The 12,214-nt window shown below is 43.9% G+C and overlaps 1 protein-coding gene across 1 annotated transcript; it reads right to left on the reverse strand.

The window, feature by feature from the left end:
* Nucleotides 1-1,370: 1,370 nt before the first annotated feature.
* LOC104679256 (sperm protein associated with the nucleus on the X chromosome N2-like) lies at nucleotides 1,371-10,309 on the reverse strand. Its single transcript, XM_030934677.1, has 3 exons — nucleotides 10,235-10,309; nucleotides 1,451-1,874; nucleotides 1,371-1,411 (listed from the first exon to the last, which is right to left on the reverse strand). The coding sequence occupies exons 1-3, from the start codon at nucleotides 10,307-10,309 to the stop codon at nucleotides 1,371-1,373; spliced, it is 540 nt and encodes a 179-aa protein (XP_030790537.1).
* Between the last annotated feature and the right edge of the window lie 1,905 nt (nucleotides 10,310-12,214).

Consider the following 12,214-nt stretch of genomic DNA (forward strand, 5'->3'; position numbering starts at 1 on the left):
AAGCATTTGGATTTTTTGTTTTTACCTCGTGGTCCAACGACTTCAAAGAATATTCTTTTATTCCAAAGATGGTATTTGGGGTATTTTTTTCTGGAAATCAGTGCTAGGTATTTAGGGATTTGGTTGGAGAAAAGAAAACTGGTTTTTGTCTATTGATATTTAGTATGTTTTCCTTTTTCATGTTATCAATGACAATGTTATGACTTAGTAAACAACAATTACAAATAACTAAAATTGTAATTGCTCCTGCATTTTTATTTATCTCCCTCATGTATCCTGAGAAGACCTTCTTTTTTCACCTAATTATCTCTCCAACATCCCCTGAACTCTCAACAGGTAGGCAGTATATGAAGGTCAATTCAAAGACAGAAACTAAAACCCCTTCGACAGGTGACTCCATGCTGAATGCCTGTGGTCTCTTTTCCTGCTAACCGATGTGTATCCACCAAGCAGTTTTCTTTTTCACTATAAATATTATACTGTTTGACATTTTAAAAAGCATTGTAATCAAAATCTATAGTCTTAATTAAATGATGAATTTCAGGAAATTATAATGCAAAATGGAAGTGTTATAAAGCTGATAATAGACACATTCTCCTAAAAATGATCTCACTACATCACACCTAACCCTTCCCACCACCTTGCAGTTCTCATTCCATGGAAAAAAGCTCCTTATACTTAGAGTGTTTTACTTTCCTTTTCCCAAGTGATGGCCATTTTGAATATTCACACTTTGCAGATATCAACACATTTCTAAAGCATACTTATCTTGATTAAAGACTGTTGAGGTCATTAAAACAGTAACATAGATATTTCAGATGCATTGAACATTTTGTTTTAGAATGGGCTTTTCAATCACTTCATTATAAGCAATGCTTTCCTGCTGTTTATTTACTCCTACATCTACTGTCTTCTTTTGTATTGTGCTTTGTATTTTACAGAACATTTACTCTTTATAAAGCATATATTTCTAACCTTGGAAAATATAAAATGGAAAGGGGATGGGAATACCGTTGATATGTACATTCAGCAGAACAATGTGCTGCCAGGCACAGTTGCATGAACATATACACATCTCCACTTTCTGTTAGATAAAATTTTAAGCAGAAAATTTTCTTTAGGAATCAGTTATCCCCCAGGACTTATGTACAATGTCTGGCTAACTGTCAACCTGTGGGTCTGTCCACCAACCCTACAGGACCTCATATCCCTCCCTTCTCAAATGCCTACTTCTTCCCTTCCCTTCGTCCCTCCCCAGCATCAGAAAACAGGCAGAGATATACACAGCCATCAACTTCTCAAACTTGGTTTTATTGTAATCATTGCCATTGTTGGTGAGGATTTGTCCAATTTGGTTTCTCCATGTTTGACTAGTCCTCCTCACCCTCCTGTGACGATCCTTCATGTAAGTCTGGGTCTTCATCCTCCTGTGAATATCCTTCATATAAGCCTAGGTCTTCATACTCTTGTGAAAATCCTTCAGGTAAGTCTAGGTCTTCATCCTCCTCTGACGATCCTTCAGCTGAGTCTAGGTCTTCATCCTCATCGGAAGATCTTTCAGATAAGTCTAGGTCTTCGTCCTCTTGTTCAGATCCTTCAGATAAACCTAGGTCTTCATCCTCCTCTGAAGATCCTTCAGATGAGTCTAGGTCTTCATCCTCCTCTGAAGATCCTTCAGATGAGTCTAGGCCTTCGTCCTCCTCCTCTTGGACTGGATTGATGGAGTTCTCTCGGGACTGATCATTCTCCAGTTGATTTGAATTTATTTTCGTAACCTTCCTGTAGGAAAACACTAATACTGTTGAATATTCTGATGTTTTCATCTTTTTCAAACTCGGTTCAGGGGTTAAGTCCCTGTTTGGTGTCTCCTGTATCTGTTAAGAAAACAGGGAGAGGCCAGAAAGACATTATTTTGGGTGAATAGGATAGAGACTGGATAGCAAGGGGGGCTTTATGAGAAGGAATGCAGTTTGAGGAAGGGGTTTGTGCCAGAGAAGAACAAGGTGGAATCATAGGGTAGGGATCTATGGGGAAGAAGAAGAAGAGGAGCATGGGTAGGGTCATCGGTTAGTCCAAACTGCACCATTTTGTAAGATCCCTGCTATTTTGCAGACCTTGGTCAAAGTGAAACATTCCATGGGGGTTCAGGCCGGGAGAAACATCCTGCCTAACCACCTGACCACAAGGAGGACAAAGGCTCAGCTAAAGAAACATCCCTATCATATCTTGCTTGGCAAAGTTCTAAGGAACACCACAATGATATTCCACCAGAAAAAGGGCCAAACCACCTGATCATAAGAACATCTTATCAATATCCTGCCAGGCAGCAAGCCGTACTGCCCAGATCCCTCCCACTCATACCTGTAAGGACCTCAGGCTGTAAGCAGCGGTGGGATCTGGCATGAAGCTGGTCCCCCGTTTCCACAGGTGTCTGCAATATTCCTGTGCTGTTGTTTGAGCTGCCCCCTCTCCATGTGCCTCTCTGTGTGTCTTTCTTTCATCTCCACCTTCTCTTCAAAACCTAACATTTTGTTGTCAAAACCTGGAATGGTGATTGGGTTCTAATGGGTAAGTTTTCTTTTGCAACTGGGAAAGCAGCAAGCAGCACAAACCAGACTGGGACCTGCTTCCAGATCCTGAGTGATCTCCCTGTTCCTAGTCCGGTTCCCCTTATTCTCTAGTCTTCTCCAGACCTGGGATAACCTCCAGATATTGATCAAACTCTCCACCTTTTTTTCCCCCTTCTTTCCCCTTTCTGGGAAGCTGCAACAAGGATCACCCCCATTGCTGGACATCACATCCAACACTGGGCTTCAATTAGTGAATGAGTCTCCCTCTTCCTCTTTTCTGGATTCCTCTCTATTTCTGCCAGTTCTCCAAAAAAAAATCAAGTGCTGGGTGAGAGGTCTCCCCAGTCACCAGGTGACCGCAGCCTCCCTTCTCAGGGGACAGCCTCAGAACGTTTGCCACTCTGGCCCCTCTGGCCTCTGGGGAGCATAAATAGTACGGGGCTGCCCCGACTCTCCAGGTCCCTTCTTCCAGGTGGAATCGAGTACTTACTTTCCTCTGGGGTATTCACTTCTCTCTGGAGTACTCGCTCCCCGCTGGGGTATTCACTGCCTTCCAGGGTACTCACTGTCCTCAGGGGTATTCACTCCCATCCAGAGTATACACTCCCCTCTTCCATAAAACAGAACATTCAACTTCCAAATTCAACATAATCTAAAAAACTTTCTCCAACACAATGGTAAATAATCTGAAGTGCTTTGCTTATCTCTCTTCACAGCTCACTCTCCCTCTCTGCCAATCTTGTTCACCTTTTCAAATCTTCCTCCTCAAGGAGAAACCCCCCAAAATGCCTCCTCCTCTGGACAAGTCTTCCTCCTCTGAATTTCAACTTGGCCAACACACCCTTTCCTCTGCCTCCTGCCCACTATCATTCCCTCCACCTTCTCCTTGGATCCAGCTCCTCTACCCCCCTTACTGTAGCCCTCCATCCCCCTTCCTTCTCCACCTCAAACCAGGTCTCACGCCCAACCCTCTTTTGCCGAAAACTGGCCACCTGTCCAAAGGTCTTCCAAAGTCCTTCCCTTGCAGGAGGTCACGAGGGCTGAAGGCATAATCTGAATTCAAGTTCCCTTCTCTCTAGCTGACGTCTCCCATAGTGAAAAGAGACTTAGCTCCTCTTCAATGGATCCTACTTCCTTCCACAGGGAATTTCTGTACTTCTCTAAATCTTATGGCCTTACCTGCCATGACATATATGTCATCTTCTCCTCTACCCTCACCTTGGAGGACAGGGAACACATCTTTATTGGCACCCAGGCCCATGAGAACACCCTCCACCAACAAGATGCTCCTCATAACCCAATAGGAACCCTAGCTGTCCCCAGAACTGACCCCAATTGGAATTTTCAGGCAATATCCATAGACAGACAGAAAGCAGGCCATATGATATCATGCCTTCTAGCTGGCATAAATAAAGTCACCCCTGCTCTTTTCCTCTCCCACCTTTCAAAGGTCACAACTAAATATACCACCTTAAGCCCTAACAACAATAAGGGCAAAATCGACCTCCATTTACAATTTATCTCCCAGTCAGCCCCAGACATTTGAAAAAAACTTTAAAAACTGGGGGATGGCCCTCAAACCTCCCAAAGAGACTTAATCAAAGTGGCCTTTAAGGTCTTTAAGAATAGAGAGGAGGAACTAAAAACCCCAAACCTAAAAAAGGACCAGGCTAAATACCACATGCTGATAGCTGTCACTCAACAGGGTTCTCAAGGCATACAGAATTCCTCAACTTTGCAACGGTCAACTCCAGGAGCCTGTTGTAAGTGTGTCCAACATGCACCCTGGGAAAAAGCCTGGCCTAATCCCAGGACACGCTGGAAACCTTGACCCATCTGTGGTATCAAGCAACACTGGAAGTCAGCCTCTGCTCAGTGAAACTCTTCATCCTGCTTCACCACCCATACCTGAAGACTGATGGGGCCTGGAGTCCACCGCCCCCACTGCCATCACCACCACAGAACCCAGGGTAATGCTATCAGTCTCTGGTAAACCCATATCTTTCCTATTGGATACTCAATAGGACAACTACTTACTCAGTTTTACCAGAATATTCTGGACCCTTTTTCAGTTCTTCGATCTCTATTGTGAGAATCAGTGGAATCGCCTCTAGGCACAGACAGACTGGTCCTTTAATTAATTAATTAATTAGTTAATTAATTTATTTATTTTGAGACAGAGTTTCACTCTGTCGCCCAGGCTGGAGTGCAGTGGTGCGATCTCCGCTCACTGCTAACTCTGCCTCCCAGGTTCACGCCATTCTCCTGCCTCAGCCTCCCAAGTAGCTGGAACTGCAGGCACCCGCCACCATGCCTGGCTAATTTTTTTTTTTTTTTTTTTTTTGTATTTTTAGTAGAGATGGGGTTTCACCGTGTTAGCCAGAATAGTCTCTATCTCCTGAGGTCATGATCTGCCCACCTCAGCCTCCCAAAGTGCTGGGATTACAGGTGTGAGCCACCACGCCCAGCCCCCAGACTGGTCCTTTATTATACAACCTATTCAACACCCCCCTTCACCCACTGTTTCCTGGTTATCCCTCAGTCCCCTACACGTATCTGGGAGTGGGACGTATTAAGTCAATCCCAGGTCTCCATGCAATGTGGCTCCTACAATTCAACCCCTTTTATTTTACTCTGACACCCAAATACTTCCCTCTTCCCCTACTCATCTTTATTGTCTACCCTGTTACCTTCTGTTAATTCTGAAGTTTGGAATGTTTCTAAACCCACAATAGCCACACATCACATCCCAGTTAAAATAACTCTTCCAAACCCCTCCATTTTCCTTCATCAGTCTTAACATATCCTTAATCCAGCCTTGCTCAGGGGCCTAAAACCTATTATCTGTAAATTTTACAAGCTCAAATTCTCAAGCCTGTCAACTCTCACCACAACACCCCTTTTCTGGCTTTCCAAAAGACAGACAAGACTTACTCCTTTGTCCAGGATCTCCAAGTTGTTAACCAGGCAATGGTACCAATCCATCTGGTGGTCTGCAACCCATATACTCTACTCTCCCATATTCCTACATCTACCACACACTCCTCTGTGTTGGAGCTAAAAGTTGCCTATTTCACTATTCCCTTAAACCCAGCTTACCAAAGTCTCTTTGTTTTAACTTAGTCAAATCCTAGTACTCACATGTCCACCCAACTAACATGGATTATACTCCCACAGGGGTTCCAGGATAGCCCCCACCTATTCAGACAGGCCCTCATCAAGGACCTAGCTGAACTTCCTCTTTTTCCTAGTGCCCTCCTCTGATACGTCAATGACCTCCTTCTCTGTAGCCCCTTCCTTAACCTGTCCATTCAACACACCACTCAGGTTTTAAACTTCCTCCATAATTGAGGATATTGGGCCTAACCCACAAAATCTCAGGTAGCACAAACATGGGTTTGCCCTAACCCCTAATTCTTGAACCATCCCAACCCAATGAAAGGAGCTAATTTGGGACATGCCCCTTCCCCACACAAAAAAAGGACCTCCCCTCCTTCTTGGGCCTTGTGGGATACTTCTGGCTGTGAATTCCCAACATTGACTTGCTGGCCAAGGTGCTCTACATAGCCTGTCATGGGCTCATCCTAAAACCCCCAAACCCAACTTACCCCATCAATTCCCACAAAAACAAAACAAAACTGAACTACACTAAAAAATGCCCTTTTAATTGTCCTGGCACTGGGACTGCCCAATCCCAAGCCCTGTACTTTGTATGTATATTCCGACCAAGGCCTTGCTCTTGGACTACTCTGCCAAACATATGGCGACGCCACGCAAGCCATTGCACATCTCTCAAAACAACTGAACTCTGTCATCCAAGGCTGGTCACTCTGACTAAAAGTCTCGGGTGTGACCACATCGCTGGCCTTAGAGGCACGGAAACTCCCTCTCTACCAACACATTACTATTGCATCTTCCCATTACCTACAGGACCCCATAAACCATCAATTTCTTCTATCCCTCCCACCATCCCGCTTTCAGCAGGTACACGCCTTATTCATAGGTAACCGTCTAATCACCTTCCAGAGATATAAAACTCTCAACTCGGCCACCCTCCTTCCTGTCAACACTTCCGACTCTAAGCTCTCTCTCTCCTGTCTGGACCTCTTAGACTCCCTCTCCTCCCCCTTCCAGCACATTTCAGCTGCCCATTTGCAGGGAACACACACACGGTTAATTAATGGAAGCTCTTTTAGGCAGCCATGTCCAGCAGCTGGTTATGTCATCATTGCTGGAAATAAACTCCTAGAATCCAATGCTCTCCCACCCCATGCTACCTCTCAACAGGCAAAGCTAGTTGCCCTAACCAGGGCCCTCACCCTAGCGAAGGCAAAGAGGGTCAACATTTACACCAATTCCAAATACACTCTCATGCCTTAATCTGGCAGGAACAGGGTTTCCTAACTGCAAAAGGAACCCCCATAAGAAATGGCAAACTTACACATCAGCTGCTGGATGGATAAACTACCTCTGATGGCCACCATTATCCATTGCAAGGGGTGCCAAAAGTCTAAAGATGCCATACTCAAGAAAAACCTTTCAACAAATTCTGCAGCCTGGCAGGCAGCCTTTAAAACCCCATCGTTATTGCTCATTTTCCCCAGCATACACCCTGTATATACCCAGGAGGATCAAACCCCACTTGCCCCAGCTGGTGTCATTCAGGAAAAAATGGTTCGATCTCAATGATAAAAGTGTCTTGCCCAAGTTGAAAAAACCTTCTGTACTTTTATATGTGAACAACCATTTCCATGCTGGTTACTGCCCCTACTCCAGCTTTTAAAAACTTATATACATTCTTCCACCATAGCTACCCATCTCAAAAATATTACTAAGACATGTTCCCTTTGCACTCGAACTTCCCCTCAGGAAACTATCAAACCACCTCCTTTCCAACACGCAAGGCCTGAGGACACTTACCAGGGCAGGACTAGCAAGTCAACATCACTCACATGCCCCCCATAAAATGATTCCTATACCTTCTGACAATAGGCGATACATTCTCTGGATGGATAAAAGTTTTTCCTACCACCACCAAAAGGCACACACCATCGCTTCTATTCTCTCCACCCATATTATCCACCAGTTTAAACTCCCCTCTTGCATCCAGTCAGACAATGGGCCAATTTGTTTCACAGTTTAACCAACAGCCGATAAAGGCTCTAAACATTAAATGGGCTTTGCATATTCCTTACCACCCGGAATCTTCAGGAAAAATTTTATTAAAAACAACAACTAACCAAACTCTCCCTAAGGTTAAAATGGCCTGGACTTCACTTCTCCCACTGTTCCTCATGTGTTTATGAGTCATTTCCCAAAAGCCCCTCAGCTTAAGCCCATTTAAACTCATGTACAAATGCCCCTTTATCCTCCAGAATCTCCCTGTATTTTCTCCCCCTTCGATATGGAATGCTTGGCCGGCGTTACACCTCACCCAACATCTAATAAGACAGTATGCAAATGCTTACTGACCCAGCCTAAACGTCCATCCTGAAAACACTCCTCCCTGTCCCTATAACCAGGGGACTGGGTCTGAATCACAGATTCCTCCTCCTCCCCTCTCCAACCTATGTGGATGAGTCCTCACCAGGTTATCCTAACTACTATGACTGGGGCAAAGCTAACATCTTTTCCACACAGAATGCACCATTGCAAACTAAAAAGAGCACCAGATCCACATGTAGAAATTTGTTCCCCCCCAAATTATTCTCCTTCCCTCACAGGACCAACCTCACTGTACTTAACAAGAATTCCAGAAGTTGCCAATACAAAATGCCCTAGTCCATAACACTCTCCGTTGCCAGTTTCCAATATTTTACCTCCTACTTTATTTCAGATCTTTCCTGGTTTCCCTTCCCCATGTCCCTGAATAGTCCTGCCAATTTCTTACCCTAATGCAGGAGGTATGACTGCAGGGCACCTTCCAAGCTGTCAACTCCTACTCAAATCTCCTCTTTCTCCTTTGTCCTCTTTGTCTGTGGGATATTCTAAGTGCCCACCCTGAATGTCTAACAATTGCGCCCCCTTCATCAGCCTCACACATTGCCCGTTAAATCACTTACACTTCCCTTTTACTTCCAACTGTTAAACTTGTTTGTCCAAACAAATCCAGTATTTCACAGCCCTTCCTGTCAACCTGGCCACATAAACCTGGTCCCAAATAAACCTGCATCTCACCCAATTGACCAATTCATTCCCCAAACCTGTTTATAATCTTGCTCGGCTAAACACCTTTCCCCCCAATCCATCAAATCCACCCACACAGTCACACACAGGGCTGTCACCCTCCTACGCCTCATAGCCTCTTAACTAAACATGATACAAGTCGGATTCCATAAAACACCTCTTACTAACCCCTCCCACACCTCTTACCAACCCCTCCCCTCTCCCCCGGAGCCACTCTTCGTGTATCCAACCCAAGGGCACTCCCTGGAAAACATGCACAAACAATTCCCTCAACTGCAACCTGTATCCTTCTGCCCTGTCGGGACCACAGTGGCTATTAGTTACAAAAACCCATTTCCCCCTCTCTCTCCAAAACCAAACAGCCTTCACCTCCTCCACCAGCACCATTTCCTATCAGGTCCTCAGAGGGGCTACCCTTGCTGGCAGCTATTCAACTTGGAAAAATATAAAAGTTAAAACAAAGGGTTTGTGCAGAATTCAACCCCCACCTTCTCATGGCTTGCCACCATAACCTACAACTTTTGTTAAACCGCCATAACCTACAACTTTTTTGCTAATCTAAACATTAACATTTTGCCTAACAAGCAGACCATCCAGGTTTTTTTAGTAGCTTCTGTCTCATCTTCCTCCACACACACTAAGCAGGCTCTACATCTCATTCTAGTGTTAGCAGAATTAAACATCTCTGCTGCACTCAACACTGAGATAGCAGGTGGCCCCTTTCCTAGGGCCGTTAATCTTTCTCCTCCTGATACTACAATTGGCCCATGTATACTCACCTTCATGTCCCGCTTTATCTCCCGAAGGATAAACTCCCTTGTCCAGGCAGCCACCCAGCAACACATGGATACCATTCTTCTCCTCTGCTAAGTCCAGTACCAGTGCCTCCAGGAAAACAACTCTGAAGTCCAACACCCACTGCTTCAAAACCCAAACCCTGATTACAGCTCCCCCATTCAGCGGGAAGCAGCCAGATACTCAACAACGACCCTCTTCCTTTTACACTAAAGTAGAAGGCAAGAATGCGAGTCCAAACCACCATTTAGTAAGCCCCCTGCTATTTTGCAGACCTTGGTCAAACTGAAACATTCCATGGGGGTTCAGGCCGGGAGAAAAATCTTGCCTACTCATTGTAACACAAGGTGGACAAAGGCCCAACTAAAGAAACTTTCCTATCGTATCTTGCTGGGCAAAGTTCCAAGAAACACCACAATGACATCCCACTGGAAAAAGGGCCAAACAGCCTGATCATAAAACCATCTTATCAATATCCTGCCAGGCAGGAAGCCATACTGCCCAGGCCCCTCCCACCCATACCTACAAGCACCCCAGCCGGTAAGCAGCGGTGGGCTCTGGCATTAAGCGGGCCCCCCGCTGCCACAGGTGTCTGCCATATTCCTGTGTTGCTGTTCGAGCCACCCCCTCTCAGTGTCTCTTTCTTTCACGCTCTCCTTCCCTTCAAAACCTAACAGTCTTACCTCATCATTTTTGTTGTTGGATTCACAGGAGCGCTTTCTCTTCTCCCCGTTGGTGCTTGAAGTTGACTGTCCCATGATTGTGGTTGGTTGTAGAATGTCTCTAGTAGGCTCTTGTAGAGTCCAGACTTCCACAGCTATATTGAAGCTTCCCAGGAGGATGTCCCAGAGCTCTTGCCCTCCCTATATATACCCTCCTGGTGACAAGGCAAAGCCACGCCCTTGAGCTTTGTTTGATCATACAGGCAGTGTCCCAGCCAATGGCAGTCCTAGGGTGGCTTTGGCATCACAAAGCACCACTGCAGCCCACTCCCTGGGCTTGCGGGGGAGGGGAAAGGGGTGTAGAGGAAATCAAATGCTGTTGTTTTTTCAGCATCCCCTGAAGATGATGCATCCCAAATGCATCTGCTGCCGCTCCTCATTTCTCCATGTTTAATGTTCATGGCTCACATGGAAGCGAGAGGATGGTTCCTTCAAGCCCTTCCCCACAGCCATTCCTAGTAAGTGATTCATTCTTTTGTCTTCCAGCCCTCACCATGCCCTAGTATTTTAGATGTCTCACCGCAAATCCCTCCAAGCTAGTGTGGCTACATTTAGTTGTTAGTTATTAATTACTAGTTACATTTAATTATTAATTAATAATAATAATTAATTATCCCATTTCCCTCCTATAGTTCCTTCATATGCACCTTGAAGACCATTTACTTTTAGGCTATTGCCGGGCAAATTTCAACCCATGTTCTTTTGCGCAATGTCCATGTACAATCTGAAATAATGGCCTTCAGTCTGTCAGAACTTTAGTGAATAAACATTCTTTCCCGTGTATCCTAGTCTTGTTTCAAATGAGGGGTATATGTTCATAGTAAATGTAGTCTCCCAACATGAATTCTGCCAGTATGTGGGTGGGGGAAGGAGTGGATATTCAAGTGCTGGAAGTTGTTCTTAGTATTTACATGCAGGATACTACAATCTGAGACCAACATGTGCACCAGTGTGGGCATAGTTAAGCCTTGTATGGGCGATTGTGTCCAGTGCCAAAAAAAAAAAAAAAAAAAAAAAAAAATGCATTCAGATTCGAAGGGAGAAGTAAAAGTGTCTTTTGTCAAAGACTACCTGAGAGTATATGTAGAAGAGTCAATCTAAAAAAATGCTTCTACAATAATTCAGGTTAGCAACATTGCAGAGTGAGAGATCAACATGTAAATCAATTGTATGTTTATATATTAGAAGTTATATATTAGAAATTTATATATTAGAAGAGACAGTGTTTCAGCCAATGGTAGTCCTAGGGCGGACTGGAAGTTAATTTCAACAACTGAAAGTTGAAACTAAGAACAATTGCAATTTAAAATATTACTAAAAATAGTGAGGCTCAGAGACAAATCTGAACAAAGATGTAAGTGACTTGTACACTGAAAACTACAAAAAAATTGCAAAGATAAATTAATGACATAGAAAAATTAAAATGTATTCTTTGATTTTTGGTTAGATGATTAATATTGTAAGATGGCAGTTATTTCCAAATTCATCTATAGTTTCAACTTAATTCTAACCAAAATTCTAAAATAGCTTTTTAATAGAAATTGAGAAGATAATTACAACATTCATATGGAAATGTAATGTGCCTAGAATACCCAAAAGACAAGTGTTGAATCTTAAAAAGCTCTGGATTGTATCAATGTCAGTGTTCTAGTTTTGATAGTGTAGTGTGGTAGTGTACTGAAGAGTGTACTATTGGGAGAGACTGGTTGAAAGGTACATAAGGACTCCATGTACATATCCTTGAAACTTCTTATGAACTTATAATTGTTTAAAAATTAAAAGCTAAAGATGTTTTAAAAGACAATCAGAGAGAGGGCCAAATATACAGAAGGCATGGCCCTAGCTTCCTCCCACAGGTTGACACTTGTCTCATCCTGTATAGGAAATAACAAAACTTGATAATGGAAAATAAATTTAAAAAACCAAACACAAGAGAAACAG

Source organism: Rhinopithecus roxellana, chromosome 7 (assembly GCF_007565055.1).
Source record: "Rhinopithecus roxellana isolate Shanxi Qingling chromosome 7, ASM756505v1, whole genome shotgun sequence".
In the NCBI taxonomy this organism is placed as follows: domain Eukaryota; kingdom Metazoa; phylum Chordata; class Mammalia; order Primates; family Cercopithecidae; genus Rhinopithecus; species Rhinopithecus roxellana.

Excerpts from the sequence above, each read along its gene's own strand:
- LOC104679256 (XM_030934677.1), bottom strand. The coding sequence starts at position 10,309 with ATGGGACAGTCAACTTCAAGCACCAACGGGGAGAAGAGAAAGCGCTCC. Across the intron at positions 1,875-10,234 it reads CCAACAACAAAAATGATGAG|ATACAGGAGACACCAAACAG; the intron begins GTAAGACTGTTA and ends TTTTCTTAACAG. Across the intron at positions 1,412-1,450 it reads ACAAGAGTATGAAGACCTAG|ACTTACATGAAGGATCGTCA; the intron begins GCTTATATGAAG and ends ATGAAGACCCAG.